The 22,008-nt window shown below is 36.1% G+C and overlaps 2 protein-coding genes across 4 annotated transcripts in view; one reads left to right on the top strand and one right to left on the bottom strand.

The window, feature by feature from the left end:
• The window catches only part of LOC108597700, a 30,094-nt gene that overhangs the window by 2,922 nt on the left and 5,164 nt on the right, over positions 1–22,008 (bottom strand). The window contains exons 3-4 of one of the 3 annotated variants that reach the window (XR_001915084.2): positions 15,229–15,423; positions 15,038–15,163 (exon numbers count right to left, since the gene is read on the bottom strand). The exons of 1 other annotated variant lie outside the window; for it this stretch is intronic. The gene's annotated coding sequence lies outside the window, so the exon portion shown is untranslated. Of the gene's footprint in view, positions 1–1,501; positions 1,519–15,037; positions 15,164–15,228; positions 15,424–22,008 lie in introns of those variants that run through there. One more of the 3 variants, XM_017984385.1, reaches the window with a different exon arrangement.
• Positions 13,682–14,138, top strand: LOC108597701. Its single transcript, XM_017984386.2, has one exon. The coding sequence runs from the start codon at positions 13,690–13,692 to the stop codon at positions 14,062–14,064; it is 375 nt and encodes a 124-aa protein (XP_017839875.1). The 5' UTR covers positions 13,682–13,689; the 3' UTR covers positions 14,065–14,138.

Genomic DNA, 22,008 nt, shown 5'->3' with positions numbered 1-22,008 from the left:
TTTTGTTTAGCATTAATAATATGGTATTTGTTAGCCAAGGGTGTTTGATGTTACGCAATGGCTGCAGACATTGGTAATTTGCTTATGTGCAAAAGTTTTTTGTTTTAATTTCGATGCGCGCGCGCGCGCTCGATCGATCGATTAACATTTCTATGGATTTTTGCGAAAGGCGGGGCGCGGTATGTGGGTGGACTGGGGCTGACAACATTGTGTCGTGCTTTATGACTAGCAAGAGAGAGAGAGAGAGAGACGAAAAGAAAATTGCAAACTGCATAATATTTAGCAAAGCAAAGTTACTTTAGACAAAGGCACGCAAGCAAATCCAATAAAGAAATAGCCGAATATCGAAAGATAGTTGAAATCAATTTAAATAACAAGACACGCAAGTAAATTGCAGCGTGTTGGCGAATTTGATTTATTAGTTACACAAACTGCAGCTGTTTGATTGCATAAAAATTACGTATACGTCAAGCTCAAGACAAAGAACTGAAAATTAATCTTTAAAGCATTTGCATTTGAAATATGTCAAGTTCAAGTTAAAACAGGTTGATTGCTCTTTAAATCAAAGCTACTAACCAACTTAGCAGTTCAGTTTAAATGCATAACTTAAATCAAATGCAAGCAGCTGCATTTTAATGCTAATGCATATTCAGATTCATAGACTTAATGGCTGCAGCATTATAAACTGGATTTAAATATGAAATCAGCACATTGTTAATAAAACTAAATAGCAGCTTATGTTCTACAGTTATCATTTATTATTAAAACAAATGAGCTGTCAGTTCGCTGCACTATTTACGTCAATTCGGCTAAGCTTCAATTGAAAACAAGCTCTCAAAAACTAATAAAAATCTATAAATAAATAAACATTTTGTATGGACGTCATCGCTATTATAATTGTTAGTTGAGCTACTAAAACTATTTCCTGATTTTCCGGCTACATTTTGACAGCTTTTTAATGGAATTTTCTGCTTAAATCAACAAACTGATTATTATGCAGATTAACTGAATTGAATTGACAAAAAAGCGCAAACGAGTTTTACAGCCTGACCTTGTGGAAAATGCGCAAAAAAAATTTTAGTAATTTGCATTTGATGCTTAAATGGAATTTATATATAAATTGGCTGAGTATGATATCATGTTAAACAGCAGCCAACAATACTTTTGGCAGCTTTTACCTTATTTGAGGTCAGTCATAAATAATGAAAAGAATTTGCCTTAAAAAATTCGCAGCACGCATACGACGCGCCCTAAAAAAATTACAAGAACTTAAAGCCAAGACAAGTGCTCGACTGTGAGTCAGCAGACAAATCTTCTTCAGAACTGTAGACGACATGGCGTAGCTCTTCGGCATGGGCGTAGCTCTCAATAAGGCAATTGCATTGGCGTACGACCCACAGTGCTTTTGATTTAAGCCGAGGTAACATCCAAGAACTGTCCACCCACATGCATAACTTTCTTTAGCTTGACACACTTTTGGCTTAACTGTTATGTTATTCACCTTTTTGTATTATTATTATTGTTGATTAATTAAATTTATAGCTTTTGTTGCAACACTTTTGTTTAAAGTTCTCTTTTGTAATTTCTCAAACACGTTTCAAGCGCGTCACATAGCAACCATTTAGGCGTTTAGCTAACATGGCTTTAATACACAATTCTCAGTGGGTCTTATATTGTTATTAAGCCCAAAAAACTAAAACCGCTCGACGCATGCGCAACGTACGACGTTCGCTTTCAAACTGTCTGCAAAAATGTTTTGGACTTGGCCGAGCCAACAAGTTGCGTCTGCGCTTCGGCTCTAAGCTGCGACTTCAAACTTGTCTTGAACGCGTTTGGCTGCTGCTGCTTCGTCTGCTGCTTCGGCTGCTGCTGTGACCCCAAGCGGTGTTTTAATTAATGAGCAGTCCGTTTAAGTCAACCAGAAGACAGATTATATCATTGCAAGTGGGCTGCGCTTTCAGCAGCAGCATTGATATGCAAATTTCGGCAATCTAAATAGCTGCCAAGTTCAGCGTCTCAGTCCCAGCCTCAGCATTGCAAAGTGTGGAGAAATGTGGGAAATTACATCATGTTTAGCCTTTAAACTTGAACCGGCCGGAACTTCAATTTTCACTACATACTGCTGAACTGAAAGATACGCTTTATATTGTTAGCTAAACAAAATATCTACAGCTCAAATTAACACTAAAATTAATTTTTATTTATTGCTAGAGTCGATGGTCTTACCATCTTTAGTTATTATATTGGTTTGTATAATAATTAATCTTGTAAATAGTTAAATAAACATTTATTGCTAAGCAGTTTCTTTTTGAACTTAAATATGCACTATTCTTTATTAGCTTAAGATCTTCATGTTAATTGTTATATTTATACTCTTACTAATTAATTGCTCAGCAATATTAATGCAAAATAATTCCTAACTAATTGATTACTAACTAATGTGCTTACACTTGTTAATTAATTAACACATAGAAAAGTTTACTTAATACATAAACATACTAGTTCTCTCTTTTTAATAATTTAATAAATAAGCATTTAACAATTTTTGAATTTATTGATGTTAAAGAAAAGAATATACGTTTTTTTTATAACTAATAAAATATTTAATACATATTTGAAACGCATTCTCAATCTCTTCAGCCCTTGCTTATCAGCTGAGCGCAATAAGCTTCAATTGAATTTATCGATAACAGTGTTGGACAAATTAAGCAAATCATATCAAATGCAAACAATTGGACAAAATTAATTAATTGCACTTGATATATATATTTATTGCAAATATATATTAATGTACATCACTTAATATACCCAACTTGAGTTGCTACAGCGTAAACTGAACAACATTACAACAAGATCCATGTGAACTGCTCGAAAACAACTTTGACTCCAAGCTGTCTCCAAGTGCTGCTTCTGCTGCCCCTGCCCTTGGCATCCCACAAATTGCAGCTGGTCAACTCATCAGTTTAACAACTTTAGCGTCTGACATTTGTAATGCGCTCCGGTCTAACTGGCTTTGACTCAACTAAACAACAACAACAACAAAAAGCAAAAAGGCGCGTGTTTAATTTATGCGCATTTTTGGTTTTGTGCGTCGCATAATTTTTGGAATACAAATAAATGTTAGCCAAATAACAAATATAGCTTTCACTTTCAAGGCGCCTGGTGTTGGCGGTTTTGTTAAAAAACCAAAAACACGCTGCTAGTTGAACTATTTATGGGCTTTTTGAATAAAATTGGGTAGGTCAGTTACCAGTTACGTTTAAACAATTGCGGTTTTGTGGCTTGGGGGCTTGAATTGATTGCAGCAGCGCATACGTGTGTAAGCTATTGATGTCAATTAATCAAAACGCACAACAATTTAATTAACAATTTTGGATTGCGTTGTTTGCGGTTAACAGTTTTGATTTTGATTAAGTATACGCAGACAAATTAGCGTTATAGTTATAAAACTGAAATTCTTTTGCCAGAACTTGTTTCATTTATCAGAAATATTTTATGTTGGCCAATTTGGCGGCACTTGAATTGCTTGTTGCAGCTTTAAGCGCGTGTCCCCAATAACTGCGTGTATATGTATTGCCTTATATAGTGTCGCCCCCCAGGGCGGTGAGGGGGATTATGAGTATATCGCAGCACAGGAAACCGGTTGCATCTGGGCCCAGGCAGGCAGAAGGCCTGCAGGCTAGTGCTCTAGCTCTAACGCTGCCATTCCATTCCAATAGCAAATAGCAAATAGCAATCGCAATATACCAAACAAGCAGCTGGCTCAGCAGCTCAGCAGCTAACGGCTCGTTGATCTCTGCTCCAATTTGCAGTCTTGTGCAACATGCAGACTGTGATATGGTCACAGTTTTGAGGTGGGCCCACCACCAGCTGTAGACACAAATGCAGATTGCTAACCCCCCAACCACCCGCCCCACATTCGTTGGCACCTTACTCGCACTTTCGATTTTTCATATGTGTCGCTCACATTTATTGCCTTTTTTTTTGCACTCTCTGTTTTGATTGCAACACGTTTTGCTTTTTGGTTCGTCATTTTGCCATAAACGTAAGTGGACTTGGATCTGCCCCTTTATGGCCTTTTCCTCATCCGTTGCCATTGTTTGGCATACGCACGTGTGCGGCACACAAAACCAAATGGAAATGGCAAAGATATTTGTCTTGCAGCTGAGATATTGTGATGCTTTTCCGTTTATCTCTCTCGCTCACATAACAGTGCAGGCTCAGCAAAAAAATGAAATTGCCCAAAGGCCTCAAATGCGTTAGATATAAGAAAAAAAATGGGCAGTCAAATGGGGGGCAACAAATAAACATATCTAACGGGAAGTTGTACTTAATATAAATTTAATGACGTTTAGTTTTTATAGCGCGCACGTTTATTTATTCTGTAATAGCAAACTAAAGAGTACACACTTATTTAAAAAATACAAGACAATAGAATTATATTATATTTATTTTTATTTATATTTATATTATATTCAATTTATAAAGTGTAGCCAACTTAACAAACTAATAAAACAATTGGATGAGCTTAATTGGAATTCAAATTTAAAGATAAGTTTAAGTAAATAATACCAGATTTCAAGCTCATTTGCAAGATTTAAAATACGTATTTTATTTGCATTTTAATTTAATTTACAATTTGGCAAAGAAAATAAAAGTTTGTGTATCTATAAACTTTAAACAAGTCAATAGACCAATATACCAATTGCAACAAGCATTCAATAAATTTTGTATGCTCATTATAGTGAAATTTTAATTTCAATGCATTTTTAATTTCAAATGAAATGCGGTGTATCTAAAACTTAGAGACTACCACACGTTATAAATTTATTTTTTTTTATTAAGGAACTAGTAGAAATATCTAATGTGCAATCTCTAAAAATCTAGAACGCATTTATTTTATAAATGTATACATTTTTATTAGTAACATCCGCTGAGTTTTAAGTTTATGCCTTAACATTTTTAGAAATCTGAAAATACAATTTCTGGTACATTAAACGAATTAATGATTTCCATGAAAACAAAAGAAACCGAAAGGTTTTCATTTTGTTGATTTTGTATGATTTTGTTAACGAAGCGTTAAAACTAAAAACCTAACAAACAGTCAGAGCATTTAGTCGCTTTTGGGCATTTAACAAATATTGTATCTTGTGGATACATGTGAGCAGCTTGAGCACTTCATGCGTGGCAAACTTTAATTTCGCTTTCAGTTGCAGTTGAAGTTGCAGTTTGCAGTTTCAAGTGCAACATGCAATGTTGCAATAGAGCAAAACGCTGAGAAAAGAAGGCCGCAAAATAGCAAAACAACAAAAAGTGAAAACACTTGCTGCTGTGTGTGCATCTGACAGATACACAGCATAATTAGCTATGTGGCAGCCACTGTGGCATGCAAAATGAAAAGCGAACGCAAAAACACAAAATTAATGAACTGTATGATAAGCAATGAGAAAAACGCCAACTAAACAATGCAAGTCGCGTTGCAAATAATTTTTGCACTACGCCGGGATTTAAGAGTATCTGAAACGCAGAGAACAACATACGGAAGTGGTGGTGCTACCAAAAACAATGCACATTGTCTTGTTGTGGCTAAGACATCAAAATTGTTTGTACAAATTTGTATCTTGAACTTGAAGCTGCAAGTTGTCTGCGAGTTTAATTTACGTTGTGTGGGTGCCAAGTGCTGTGCACATAGCTAAGATCGTCGGGGCGTACACCCACGCCGTAAGAAGAAGAAGACCCACGTAATTGTTTACATTTGTCACTGGGAGTGTTAAACAGCTGCGCTTGTGTTTAATAAACAAACAGCTAATTGAAAACTGAATTCTGTTAATGAAGCTGATGTTAACAATTGTTCAATTATATTTTGAGCGCGCGTTTGGCTTTTTTTTCAAATAAAATAAGCCAAATAAATAAATAAAAGCGTATAGCTGAATTAGCAGCACCTGCACTACAAGTTTGGTAAGCCTAGTTATTAACTCGCTGAGTTCTTGCTACTCATACAGGCAAAATCAACTCAGTTTGTCTAACTTCTGTTAATGTATATAGCACAAATTCATTTATTATTTTTATACAAATAAAAATAAACTACGTTAAAATATTGCTGCTCAGAAAATCAATGTAATATTTTTTACAATTTTCGCATTATTTGTTTATTTATTTTTATAATAAGCAATGCTTTAGCTATTGATTTTGTTGAGAACTGCATGCTCAAATTAACTGAACTTAATATATCAAAATGCAATGCAATAAAACTAAAAATAAAAAGAGCATGCTATGCTATAATAGTTTTATAATTGGACTCACACTTTTACTTACACTAAGCTACTTAAGTTAATTGAACATGCCCACATTTTATATTTGGAAAGTCTGTAAATTTGTGTCCATGATTTTAACTTCAACGGCAATTGGCATAACTTTTGACTGATTAATAGCATTTTATATTTTCTCACGTATTGAAGTGGCGCAACCCTTTTATTTTTAATTTTAATCTCTGCTTTAATCCACACTTATTGCACAATATTGCTTTCCCATTCAGTGCGTTGAGCTGTTAAATCATGAAAATGCTCATTTCCGCCACGCCCCAAAGGCAAACAAAGTGTTTAACATGCTTAACAACAACAAAGTGGCACTTAACGACATCAGCTGCAGCAACAAAAGCAACAGCAGCAACAACAACAACAATACGACGCACTAAGCCAAACAGCAATCAGCAAAAACAAATTAAAGTTACTCAAATACAAACACACAGCCAAAGCAAAAGCAAAACAAAAAGCAAAATAAACAAAAAGCTAAAGTTAAACTTAACTCGCAAGATTTGACCAAATTATGCCAAAGTTAGTTGCAGTTGCTAATGTAATTGTTGTTGTGCTATTCTTGTTGTTGTTGTATTTATATAAAGTTGATTTGTGCCAGTGCCAGCAGCAGCAGCAGCATCTTCAACAACTTTGATTGTCTAGGGCCATTGGAGATTTACTTTGTAGTCTTAACTTGTATTGTTGCAACAGCAGACAATTGTGCAATGCAATAATTTTAATAAATAGCTAAATTTGTGTATGGTATTCTTACTGCTTATTTGATAATTTCATTAACATTGCTTTGAAAACATTTTATAATTAGTTGCTCGCATAGCTCAAATATTTACACGGAAACACTTTGCACATGCTGCATAAATTATAATGTCGTATAATTGCGTTCAATAATGCAAGAGAGACTTGCTGCTGAGTGAAAAATCATAGCGTACACGCAAAGATGTTTTCGCGACAAGTTCAATGGCTGCATGGCGTATGCGCAATTTGCATTAAGCTCACTTTAATTAGCCAAGCATCTGCATTATGCTTGTGCATAATTATGCTTTTAATTGGCTGCCGTCGCTCGCTGCTGGCTTAAGCGCCCACAAATTGAAATCGAAATCGAAATCGAAATGTTAACAATAATATGAAAATCAATAGCTTAATAACTTAATTAAGAGCAGCGGTTTTTGTTCAATGCCAGCAGCGCATTGTCATACAAATTAAAACAGTTCCAGTAGCTGCACAATTTTAATTAACAAATCGAGCAATAATAATAATAAGATCAATTGATAATTAATATGCTTATTATAAAACAAATTGCACTTTCGCCCAATTAGTTCGTTTTAAACGCGAAGTTGGCTGCACTTTCGATAACAGAAATTGCAATTAGTGTTGGCAGAATTTTATGAGCTAAAATAGCCAGATTTAATTTTAAAAAAATTGCTAGACATAGTTAAACATGAAATTAAAAATGCTGAAAAATAGCAACAAAAAAAATATAATACTAAAATTAAGCATAAATATTAGTAAATAAAACAATAATTTTTTTTTAATTATTGTTGTGCTTCTTTTATTGAACTTAAAATACATCCTATCGCTAGGCAAGCTACAAAAGTAATCAAATGACTTTTTAAAATAGTCTGATATAAATTGTAATATTTTTTAAAATTTCTAAACTACTAGATCTAGCTATTATCTAGCAATAAAATAGTTGAAATGGGTACACTGCTTGTAGATTAGCTTATTTCAGGCTAAATCTAGCATATATCAAAATGGAATACTTTTTAAAATTTGAAAATAGCTTAGCTCTTAGCTCGCAGAGGCAACGAAATATTTTGTAAGCTTTAAATATTTTGCGGTATAAGCAAATAGGAACATTTTTATTTTGTTAATTAACTGATTCTAAATATCTTTTAATCAATGGAATTGTAAAGTCAAAAGTTTACTTACAACATATTAGTCAAACTTCAATTAAATACAAATAATTACTCAGCGTTGATTGGTTGGAGTTTAATACTAATTAGGCTAGTCTAGCTTATTTTTAGTCTCAATCTAACTCATGCGCTCAATAACTGACAACAATGCTTGCACTTATTGTTATTGATGCCTATTTTTTTTTTTTGCATTTTTTGGTATTTCTGGTATGCCAAAGTACTTGCAATTTTCCTTGCATAATTTTTACATGTCGTTGTCGCTTGGCATTTTACAACTTAATTGAGGCACACACTGCTCTGCTTGCAACATAAGTATACAGCTAGTTGCTCAATGGATGTTAGACTGTATTTTTTTTTCTTGAATTTCGCATTTGGCGCTGTAATTAACACGCTCAGTGCCAATTGTCCAAATCACCGCACGCTGCTTAAAATTCGCACAAGGCCGCAACCGATTTGCCAACCTAAAAGGCCGAGCAGCAAACGCTAAAAATATGCGTTAAGTTAATAATATTTAATCACTGTGATTATTATTGCCTTATGATATTAGCACAGCTACAAAGAAAACTTGGACTGATGAGCAATTGCGTTGATTTATTGACACCTATTTTTATTATTATTATTATTATTTTTGCTGCCTGTTGTACACCTGTAAATAAGCGTATTTAATGCGATTTTATTTGCCTTGCCGCCAAAGCACAAACATAAACATAAAAGCGAAATAATAAATGAAATCAAAAAAAAAAGTTTGACAAAGTTTATATAGCGCACATTTCGCTAAATCATCAGTAACATCATTATGATGATATTGATCTTGAGTTTGGGCACAATTTTAACACGTGCTTAGTTAATTTTGATAGCATTGGTGTAGTATAAGGAAATAATTCTTAAGTATAAGTTAGTTATGCAAATTCTTAAAGCTAACAATAATTTTTTTAAGCTTTGACATTTGTTTGCGCATTGATTTGCAGCTAAGCAGAGATTATGCAATAGAAGTTTGTGTTAGCTGCAAAGAGCAACAATCAAAGATAATTTTTTATTATAATATATTTTATAAAACGAGTGCAAGCTGCTGTTTGAACCAGTTGAAGATAAATAACGAAGTTTGCTAAATGCGAAAGTGTTAGCTTTGATTATAGATTATTTCTATATTATATATATACATATAGTGGAACTTTCTGGCTCTCATTACTCATTAGCAAACATTAAGCAAACATTTATAACAGCACAATGCCAATCGGTTATTTATATATAAACATAAATTAATATTCTGTGTGTACATAAGCCGCAGCATATAGATAAATAAAAAAAAAAAAACAACAATTTTGCAATCTTCAGTGGCCTACAGCGACAAAAAAAATCGTTGAATGCTTAATTAGCCAAACTCAACACGTACAGTGGAACAAAAACAACAATGTACTTGCTACTCAATACTTGGTAATGGGTTCTTGGGCCGCGTTGGCCATATACGGCGTTATTTGTCGGTCAAGCGGTACCGTTAAGCAGACAGACTACAAATTTGGCAGCTAGGGCTGGCAAAAAAACCACAAGCAGACGCCTTATTAGCATGGCCAACACAAAAGCTGCAATTGAGTTCGATGTTGTACTTGCCACGCCTGCGCCAAAGTCGCAGCACATTTTGGCTGCTCATAACTTTAATTGCTGTAAATAATTACAAAAAATAGTAAAAAGTGTCGTTGCGCTGCTGCTTGTTGTATAAATTAGACAGGCTCAAATTGTTTTATGGTCATTCTTGCTACATGCGGCAAGTTTTGGCTGCCGCGATTGCGACAAATGCAGACAGATTCGGACAAGCTACAGCAGCTTACGGCATATGGATAATTAAAGTTTAGATACATTGGCCAGTTACATAAGCTGCGAGCAGTGACTGGCGGCGCGATCAGCTGTTGCAAGTTGCTGTTGGCGGTTGCTGCTGCTGCTGCTGCTGAGGCGTTGCTCATTAGGGCAGTGAACCATTTTGACATTTAAGTGCAAAGACCTCAACACATCACGCTGCTGCCTTGTTATGGACAAGTGACCATAGGGCATGGTTTTTGGCTTTTCATTTAGCTGCCAATATGGCCCAAAGCGCTGGCGAGCGACCTTCACGAGTTTGTGGCTGGTGCGCATTAATTGGTTAAGCTTGATGGCTACAGTAAAGCAAGACTATAATAACATTTAAAATTAATAACAACTGTAGGCCTAACAGCGCAGCTGAAGCGCGTAAAAAGTTCTCTCTGTTCACTTTACATGACGCTGTTAAGCGCTCGCTCGATCTGTTAAGTGATTCTGTTCTCACTGAGAACAGCGCAATGTAAAGTTAACAGTGCTTAACAACGCGCTGCTAAAAACAATTGCTACACATTTTAAGCCATAAATATATAGTAAGCGTACAATAAATTGAATTACCACTGTATTTTATTTTTATAGCTTTTGCGCCAACAAATCTTCAGCGCGCTGGAGGCACAACAGCGGCTGAAAATATAAAAAAATAATTACACAAATTGTTTGTTCAATTTCAGCTTAACTAGCACACAAAAATCTTTAAGCGTTCGCAGCACTTTCATTTGAAGGCAAAACGATGCACGCCCCCCGAAACATGAAATTATATATATATAGACAAGCAAAAATTGTATAATCAACAACAATAGACTTAGCAAGAAAAGGAGTTTGCAATTGGCAGAAATCAGAAATACTGCTACAAATTAAACTAAGATTACAACATTTTGTTAGCCAGAGAGCGAGCGCAAGCAACGAACAAAACATAATAATTATGTGAGCTCGATATGCGGCCCAAATTGAAAATGCAGTCAAGCATTGCAGCCCGAACTGCAACTGGGTACGGGTACTTGTGCTTTAAGCCAAGTTAACACATAACTGACCTGCACAAATGAAACGAAATGAAACGAAACGCGAAACGTGCCGCAAAAGTGAAAGTCTCTCTCGCATTGTTAAACGGGGGCGCCACTGCCGCATTGCCAGCATCCACACACGAAAACGCAGTTGCAAATTGCAGCTTAAATGAATTTGCCGCATCTAAATTAAACAATTTTATTGCACACGGCGCCAAAATGGAGCGTGGGCAATCAATTGACCGCTGACCAAACTCGTCCGCAGCCCACTTCCTGCCCCCAACACGTTCAAGCCAAATACAGTTAAGCGCTGTGACGTCTTCAAGCCAAGCCAAGCGGGCTAACAATTTCAAGTTTAACAACTTTTGTTGTTGTTGCTGCTGCACGCACTGCTTTTGTTTTTAAATCATTTTCTACGCTTTTGTTTTTGTTGTTTAAATTTCTTCACCTTTACTTTTGACCCAAACGCATTGTTGACTTTGAATTTGCATTAAAAATTAGTTGATTACAATAATTTGATTACAAGCATAAATATTTATGCAGCTGCTAAACAATGAATTGTTTAAAAATACATTTCGTAGCTAATAAATCAGTATCTAAAATTAATTGCTTAATTTAAATCAAATGCACATTTTGTAAGTTTGTTTGCGACATAAATTTCTTGTATTCTTTTAATAAATATTAATAGCTTTGATTTCAAACTATTAATCAAAAACTGCTGTTTAAAATTAATTGCTTTTTTATTAGTAATATTTAGCAAACCATTAAAATATGAACTTGACTGCAAAAATTTCCGTTTCGCCTCATTTCCGACTTGGCCATACATATAATGAAAAATGTTAATTTATTTACTTAAAAATTCTCTTAGCTTCTTATTTACTCAACTTACTTTGGTTTGAGCTTTTAAGCCGACTTGTGCGTTTGCTGACAAATAAATTGCTCGTCAATATTTAATGTGCGGCAATTGGTCTATTGTTACTTTCCATAAATAATTTAAATGGGCCTGCTTGAAAGCCATAGAAAGTGTGTGGCTGAAATTTCACCAACCAACACTCACGACGGCATAGAATTCAATTGGCTCATAAAAAGTATTGATTAAATAGTTAATTCCATTCCAAGGCGAGTGTTCCTCAACAGCTGCACAAATTAAAAAAAAAAATGTAAAATAATTATAATACACACGCAAGTTTGATTTAATTTAAAGCCCACACATTTTACAACATTTTAGGCCACTACAAGTTTTATTTGAAATTTATGCAATTTTTAAATTGCACTTTATTTTTGTTAAATTGAAGTTCTCAGCTGAGCCCCAAAGCTGTGTAAACCAATCAATTTAAAGCCAATTATTGCAGCCTTGGCCAACAAAAAAACTCAACGGCATTTTATAAAAGTGCGTTTATGGAATTTTAAATATACAAAAACAAGTGCAAACAACAAACAAAACGAAACTTAAAAAATACTTATGCCTGCGCTTTAAATTGTCTATGCGTCGTTTGCTTTTCAATTTATTTTATTATTATTATATGTTTAGCGCAGGCCAAGCAGCCGCTTGAAAGTTGAGCCATGTTCATCAACTTTAATATCATGTAGCTCCAAAATGCTGACAGGGTCGTAGTTTGCTCTAAATGACGTTGTCTCAGTCCCATGGCCTGTGTGTTTATTTGTTGTTTTCGTTGTTGTAGTTGCTTTGCATAAATAAATGAGTGGCAGTTGGACAAGTGTGTATTGACTCTAAGTAGTTTTTGTTATTTAATTGATTGTTAAGGGCCACTTCTTAACGCATTTTATGTATGTAAATGAGTTTGCTCTACGTTTACGCAATTTATAGTGCACTAGAGAATTCTTTAATTAAATTTCGTAAATAGATTAACAAGAGATTTGTATAACATACAGTGTAATTAGTTGTATGCAACGCAAGGCATTAAGGCCTCAGTTGTAATATAGAATTAATTCTTAGTTACCATTAACACAAAATGTATGCAGACTAACTAACAATCTAATTTTCGAGTTTGTTAATCAAATTATAGAGCTTGTTAGCTTAGTCAACGTTTGATTATTTTTCTATTAATATATAACTACGCAAAGTCACTTAATGTGATTTTGCTTTAATCAGCGCATTGCTGCTTGTTGCTACTGTTAACACGCTGTTACTGTTAATATGCTGTTACTTAAAGTTTCAATAACAGCAGCATGCTTTTAGGCTGCTGCTCGCAACGTTTGGCAATTTGAAATAGTTTGTAAGAAGTTATTGTTATGGAAAAAACAAAGCATAACTCTTCTAAATTTTTAACTTATTTTATTACATAAAAACACTATAAAAGGTATATAAACTTACTGCTGCTTAAGTGCATTAATAGTTAACATAAATAGTTAATTTATGAATTTTATTAAATGCAATCTTCTAAATTATTTAAACTTGAAAATTAGCAACTTGCGTGGCCTTGACTGTGAACAAAATATTCTCGCTATTTTTTTGATACTACGCCTGCTATTTGAACAAGTGTTTATCAAATATTTGCAATGTCATAGAAACAATTCGTAGAGCACATAATTATCTACTATAAATAGCACAAATTGCGACTAAAATTTTCACAATTTAAGCAGCAGCTTTATATAATGCAGACCGCTGGCATTTTGTGCGCGTTTTCGTTGCTGCTCTGCAGCGTTTTGGTGCATGGCTTGAACTTTAATCTGAACAACTTGAACAGCAATAACTTGAGCAGCAATAATTCACCCAGACTCTGTATTGTGACCAACTGCAATTACAATGGGCCGCAGGTGTGCGGTCGCATGGGCAGCTCCAATCTCTGCAAGCGTTTCCAGAACAATTGTCTGTTCCTCGCCGAGTCCTGCAGGCCCACTTATCGATATACGGCCGTGAATCTGTCCATGTGCTCGGGCATTGCTGTGGGTGCGCAAAGAAGATGCACAGGCCTGGCCAGCAACAGCTCCAATACCAATACATTGCCCATAACCATTATAAGAGGTTAAAGCAATAAAGTTAATGGCTTGGCGCATAAATTATGAAATGTACTAAATATTTAAACAACTGTGCAAATATTTGGCGTGCGCAATTTATAAAATAAAAACTTAAGGCTAACATATTTCACTGACTTTATTAACATTGTTAAAGCTGCAAATGGCAGGTATATGGCTAAAAAAAAAAAATGATGAGACACACACTTTGGCTATCAATCAAAGTAAGCCCTTTGGCGCTGACCTGGACAAAGAGAGCAGCAAATGGCAGCAGCTAGTCCATCACTTCAATTATCTAAGTTATGAAGCATTTGGTGTCGTTTTGAAGATTTATGACAAATATTTTAAATTGATTGCCAACGCATAAGTAAACTAAACTTATTTGCTTAACAAACCCTTTAATACAGCAAACTAAACAAATCCCAGCTTACCCTTTTTTTGTACAATTTAGTCGACTGCTTGTTATTTCTATTCAAATTGCATCCGCAGGCGGTTTTTGTGATTCATAATCACAGTTAAGAGCAGAATGGCAGCAGAGCTAAAAACATTATTTGCATTTGTATGTGTGTGTGTGTGACCATAATTTTTGCTCGTTTTTGGCGCAATTTATGGTAAATTCGCTTTCATGTTATGCGTTTGCAATTAAAAACCAGCGCGCAACGCGCTTGCAACAAAAACTTTTGTGTGTGTATGTGTGTGTCTGTGTGTGTGCCAAATGATAAAATGAATAATTGTTACGTTTTCCGCTTGCACAAGGGCAAAGCGGAAATGCAATCAACAAAATGGACGAGCTGCTGTTTCCGGTTTGACAAACGTGTGTGCTCAATGCTAAACAAAAGCGCATTTAACTAAAAAAAAAAACGCAACCAGTTGTTAGCTGCACAAATAATATTTGAAAAAATATAAATAATAGTAGTGTTACAAAAAGTTACACACCTAAAGTATAATAAAAAAAAGAAAAAACACATTTCGAACTCTTTATCGCTCACTTTGTGTGTGCCACATGGTTGCTCTGCTGTTTATCGATAACAGTGTCCTTAACACGCTACCGTTTGACCCACACGTATGGCATCGCAAGCTGTACCCACGTCAATCATGCCCGTCTGTCCAAAAGCTACACAAAATAAAATTATTCATTTAATTTATATATATATATATATAGACATATGTAACGCTCACTTGATGTGCCCAGACATCTGTCAATATTGAATGCACACTCGCTTTTATACTTTCTGCAGATGTTTGTAGCCGCGATTTTTACACAAACTGTGGATCTTTTATCACAGCCAAAGCGATTGCTCCACTTGCAGTAAAGTTGACCTTCGCTACCAAAAATGCGTCGAGCGTCCAGCTGCCAAAACAGAGCGCCGAGCACTAGACAATAGATAAGCGTACAACAGTTAAGCTTCATGTTGAGTTGAGCAGTGGATAGGCCTAAGGGCCAACACTGCTTATAAAGCCAACAGTTAGTTAAACTAAAAGAATTTCAAAGCAAATATTGACAGCAAGCAAATATGCGAAATTTAAGTGACTTTAAATAAGAAAGTGAAGCATTTAATTTGTGCTTGCTTGGCTGCTTTCTTTGCCTTGAATTTACGTACAAAAATAAACTTGTTTACATACAGCGAACACACACACACACACGCACACACACAAACGTTTATAACTATAATTACTTTAACATGCCTGTCAGGCCGTCCCTACAGAAATTGCAGAACCAAAGTGCAACTATTCGTAAGTAAATGGTAGCTGACAACACTGGCTATGCCGAATATTAAATACACTTTGATTAACACTTTAGTAAGCTTGTTGCATTAACAGTGCAGCTAAGCTGTAACATTAACAGTCTTCTAAGCTGCTTAACATTAACAGCTAACATTTTGTAGCGTATGCAGCTTGCTGTTTACACTTTTTCTTTACACTTTTTTATTTTTGCTGCCACTTCAGACTTCAGTTAAAACCATCAGACCGTCCATCACACACACACTCACACACACTCACTCTCTGGAGAGCTGCGCACATAACATGTCAGAATCGTTGGCATGTCATGTCAGGCGCCCATTTTGTTGCATGCGAATGTTGCATGTATAACCCACCTGAGTATAATTGTGTGTGTCTGTGTGTGTGTGAAGTCCTTGTGCGTTTTGGCCTATACACTTACAACTTAAATGTAATCTACTTTTTACTGCTTACTAAATTAAAGCGTAGTATAAGTAAAAGTTTATGCGCTTATGTTTTATTATTATTAATTTTTTAAGCAGCGTATACGCCATGCGTATGACAGTTGTATAACAGTTGTAAAGCTTGCTTGCTTAAACTTTATCGCACCTTTTGGCTTTCTTTGCATGCAAAAAATTATTACCAATGCCCAAACAACGCGGCCCACAAGTATTTTTCACTGAATGTTAAACCAAAAAAAAAAAAAATACAGTCAAAGAACCTCGGTTTTAATTAGTCGCATAGCTTGTGCATTCAGCGCTGTTGCATGTTGTATAAATTACAAAAGCTTATCGCTGTTGCAGCTGCAGCAAGGTCAAGCTGCCAGGCAAATTGCTTGCGCCATAAAAAAAAAAAAATATTTTAATATGCATACATTCATATTCATGTGTATGTATGCGTTTAATAATAGCATTGAGCGTAATATTATAGCACAACCCTTCAACAGCGCTTCACCCCCAATTGTTTAACATTCTTGCATATTTTGCATTTTCAATGCGCCGTTTGCCATTTCACTGTTGATATTAATAGGCTTAAGTTAAGAGCAGCGACAACAGCAGCGATAGCTTAACATTAGCAGCGTAACATTAACACTGATCTCAGCTGCGAGATTTAGCAGAAGCAGCGCAACATTAACAGTGAACTCAGATATGAGACTTAACATAAGCAGCGTAACATTAACAGTGATCTCAGCTATGAGACTTAACATAAGCAGCATAACATTAGCAGAGATCTCAGCTGTAGCATTAGCAATGTAACATTAACAGAACTGCGCACTGTGCTTATTATATTATGTTATATTAACTAACAGCGCTGTTCACACTTTAACAGAGTTCAACGCTACGTTTAACTAGCACACGCGCTTGGCTTTGGCCATTAAGCATATAAATCAAACTAATAGCGTATAATCTTAAAGAAATAAATCACATGCATATGATCTATATATATTTAAGCCATTTGTCATTTGCCAGCAATAAAATTCAAATTATTTTTAGCTTTATTTCGGACCAACAACAAAGCCAAATTCCAAGTCACACACGCAACTCAATGAAAGTAAAAATGTGTGTCCATATATCGCATAGGCTGTGTGTGTGTTTCTGTCTATTTGATAATAGCACGAGACCATTTTCATTTTAGCCTGACTTTTATGACGCTTCTCTATTTTTGTTTTACTTGCGGCGGCGTCAACGGCAATCAAAAGTTTGTGGTTATATAGAAGCCTTCTATGTTGTGTGTCTGTCTGTCTGTCTGACTGTCTGTCGCTACCAATTTCCTGTCAATACTCGTAAAAGGAGCTACCTAAACACACACGCACACACACACACACACTTAGAAAACAGCGTTTCGTGTCAGTGGCGCGTCCGCAAAACCGATTTTCAAATAACAAACAAAAGCTTCGAAAACAGCGCGTCGAATATTTACTGCTCTAACAAATATTAAGCAACAAAGTTGTTTAAGTATTGCATATAAGCAAACTAAAGGGCTAGTTATGAAAGTGTAGCAAGTGCGAAGCGCCTGCCCGCCCGCCCACTGAACTGAACCCACTGCCAATCACTTAACAGCTCCAATATTTTGGGCTCTACATCACACTTATCGATAAAACAAGCGTCGTCGTGGGCAGAGAGTGGGCAGCTCGAACTTCAACGCCTGACAGACTCATGTTACCGCCTTTGTTTATACATCATAGATGTAATTTGGTTTTGTCTTCTCTTTGCTCTATTGTAAAATCAAATCATTGCATGTGCCACCAATGTCAATTTGCAAAGGGTGCCAAACACACAAGAACGAGAACAATTTATAGTAAACTAAGCCAAAAGCAAATATTTATATACAGAGTAGGGTTTCTTTTTATAGATTGCACAGTCAATTGGCCATTGGCTTGGCTTTTGCCAAAAACATTTTTTTTTTTTGTATAGCTAACTTAGCAGTAGCTGGGGCTAGCCCAAAATGAAACTTTGATGAGCTATTACTCACATTTTGACATGTGCTCCACATTAAACATTTGTCTGGACAGCGCTAAGTGTGTGTGTGTGTAAAATGCGCAGACTCAGTGTAAGGATTGAACATTAAACACATTTTTACAGAAGAAAAGAATTTTCTTAAGCGCACGTCTGTTCACTGTAATTGATCTTCATAAACTAAAACTCAGCAGCTGCTGCAAATTTTCATTAACAGTCCTCTGCTAAGTCTAAATAAGAGGGAGCGAGAGAGCGAGAGTAACATTCGGATCGCTTGTAGTCTAAGCTCTAGCTCAACTCTCTAAGAGTCTAGACAGCTGAAGGGGCAGCTCACTCTCAGTCACGATCGCAAATTTGAGCGTCGCTATAGTAACTCTTTGATTTGGGATCAACTGATTGGACTCAGAAATACAAATTAAAGTCGTTAATTCTATAAGTTGAGTACACTCTGCTTAATCAAATTATGATCATCAACTTAGCCAAACTCTGTTTAATTTGCCAACATAAGCTTAAGTCAATAAACAAGCTTTTAACTAGTTTATACATTATTATCTCTTTTATAACAGCAAGTTGAGCAATTTTCATATTTATTATTATTCAAAATTGCAGCAAACTTTCATGCAGCTGCAGCACACGTGGCTTATTAAAAACTTGTTTTAATTATTAATTTTTAATTGCCCAGCTCAACTTTGCTGCCAAGTTCTTAATGCAGTTATAAACTTTTGACATTTTTTGTGATTGTTTTTGTATGTCGACATGCTTAAATGTATTTACTCTAGCAATAACAATAACAAATTGGCACAGAGCGTACGACGCAGACAAAGCTAACTAAGAGCACTTAAGTGTGCAGCTTGTGTTGTACGAATGATGTTGCCACTGGAACGTGCAACATCACTTAGCTTGATTGCAAATTATTGTCATTGGCTGCAAGCCCAAAAAACTGAAAATGCACAAACCCAAAAAGCGAACTAGAAATTGTTATAAAATAGCATTGGAAATTTTCAGCTGAAGCCAACTAAATAAAAAGGAATGGAGTGTGTGGCAACATGGCAGACAAATTTGGGTCAGTAAAAAGCATCGACAAGTAAAGTGCACTAAAGACACGACCGATATGAATTTACAGTTGTAGCTGCTAAGGCGAGCAAAAAGCGCAGGCAACATGCACTATAAAATACTGTAGCATAGTTTTCAGCGCATTTCATCATAACTTTTCTCGCTGCTCATTTGCTATGCTCAGCAAGTATATCCAATTTATTTTTGAGGTATAAAACGCTACTCGAGTGTCACATGCGACACGTCAACATTCAATTTTGTAATGAAATTTTCATTATAATAAGCATTGTAGGCAGCTCGACACGCCTCCCAAGCGAAGTAAAGAGGCCACGTACATATGTATAATCATTTTTTTCTATGTAAGCTACAGCCAAAACTGGAGTCTGGGTGTGCTCTGGCTGCCACGCCCAATGCAAGTTAAAGTATTCATAACACTCTCTGACTCACACATTCGCTCTCGCTCGCTCTCTCTCTCAGCTGACGTCCCGGAAACGTGTTTGCTTGTATGTGTGTGTGTGTGTGTTGGTTGGTTGCTTGGGGAACTGTTGCGAGTGCAGAGTTCAAATGGAACATGGCCTCAGTTGCACGATTTTTCGGTTTTGGCTAGCAAACCAACCACCCAGCCCAACATGACCTACATTTTGGCCTGGCCCGTAACTAAGCAACACAGCCCAGTTCCACAGCTCCCCAATCCCAGGCTCCCAGTCAGCGTACAAATAAAATATATGTAAGAAAACAGACGCGCACGCAGCACGCATAGGCAAGTAAGACTGTTGCCCCGCGCCCGCGTTCCACCCCCCGCAACAAGCCAAGCCATATAAAAATTGTTTTCGGTTGCTTATTGGCAACAAATTTGCGTGCCACGCATACACAACGAAGCCCGAAACGAAAATGAAAATTGAAGCCTTCTTTCACTGACTTCATTACAAGGCAAATTTGAGTTGGATTTGTATTTAACTTATTTTACTTTTTCCCTGCTGCTTGCTTAGCACACAATTTCGCATAAACAGCCGCGTTGACTTACGTTTTCTTTTCTTTGAATACACTGGGAGCAACTCATAATGGACTCGCCGTGAGCTCTTAAGTGATGTTTATAGAGAGAGCGAGCGCACAGAGAGTGGGAGTGGGAAGTGGGCTGTTCTCTTATAATGTACAACGTGTTTGGTTAGCTGTTGACAACTGAATCAATCACTTCTCATCAATCACTTGTTGTTTTGGCCGGGGAGGCCCCCCAAAGCACGTGCCAGCATTTTGCCAATTTTGTTGACTTTGGCTTGCCAAATATTAAAACATTTCTCTCTATGCTAACGTATATTTGAGCAGGCCCAAGCTCAGTTACACTAGAACATTTGTCAACAGCAAGCGATTGGACAAGCGTGACAGAGCTTTAAGTTGAACTTTAACAGCGCAGCGAACTCCTTACGCTTGATCGCAACTGTTGCTCTCTTATAACAACAACAAGTAGAACACTAACTAAACTATTTACTATTCAAAACATTTGTAGCATAAATTTAAAGCAAAAGTAGAGCGCTCAGAAATATAATAGACACAATTATTCTACAAAGCAGCAATTAATTTAATTTTATATATCATATGATCTTGCTAATTAAAAATTGAAATTCATATTAAATACTAATCACGTAGCTTCAATGCCTTGAACTCAATTGTGCTCAAATCAGTTGAATTTATTGTGAAGCAGCCTTCCGGCTTCTCCACACTCATCGTACGATAAGCAGCGCTCTCAGATTGCTGAGAGAGAGAGACAGCGCTGCTTTCATTCAGCCGCAGCAACTCAGAGCGATCGTGCGCATACGAACGAGAGATACGAGCAGCGCTGCTTACGCTAGCAAATGAGCGTAAGCAGTGGCTGTTGCTTCAGCTCTCTGAGCGACTTGCGGTCTCATCTTTTCTTAATACGCGTTGATCAATGTCTGTGAGGCTGGCGAGCATTTCTTGCAGTTCAGTTGTGTCTGGACTGTTGGCAGTTCAACAAGGAGTAAAGTGAGTGTGTTCAGTAATAATACTAAACAGTTCAAATATATAAATTTACTTAAGTAAAATTAGTCTTTATGCTAGTTTGATCAAGTTAGTCTGTAGCATAAATATAACATAACATTTTAAGCTTACACAGAAATCTAGGGCTAAGCAACTGCTAAAATTGTCTGCTCAAATATTTCGTAAAATGTAGCATTTTAAAATAAATTGCACTTTATTCATTATAATAGTTGTTTAATTATTTACAACTTAAATGTAAACTTTGCTCAAACATACAGCAACACAAATAAAATGTTTCTTTTAAATATGAGATTATGTTTCGCTTGATCGTAACAGTTGTTGCTAGTGCAGCTGTCTCTTAAATCAGACTTATGCTTTTGCTTTTATGTTTATGGAATAAGTTTATGCGTACATATGTTTGCCATAAACTAAAATAGTAAAGCACTATGTCATGGTTCGCCCCCAAAACTAGCACGATCTATGACCTTTAGTGGCAGTTTGCCTAACATTTAACAACCGACTGAGGGCCATTTGTCATACATATGGGAATATTGCATGCATATTCATGATAGGCACTAAATGTAACTGGTAACTATTAGCGTGCGAAATGCGTTTATTGATAAAACTGGCAGACCATTTCAATTTTTATAGCATACTTTGCAGGCGCGTGCTTAACGCCACAGCCCCTGAGAGAAATCGAAGCTGAAGCTACAGCGCAATTCTTTTACGACTGTGT

The sequence above is a fragment of the Drosophila busckii genome, chromosome 2R (assembly GCF_011750605.1).
Source record: "Drosophila busckii strain San Diego stock center, stock number 13000-0081.31 chromosome 2R, ASM1175060v1, whole genome shotgun sequence".
Lineage (NCBI taxonomy): Eukaryota > Metazoa > Arthropoda > Insecta > Diptera > Drosophilidae > Drosophila > Drosophila busckii.
The sequence above is the reverse complement of the archived record's forward strand: the minus strand, read 5'-3'. Positions and strand labels throughout refer to the sequence as shown.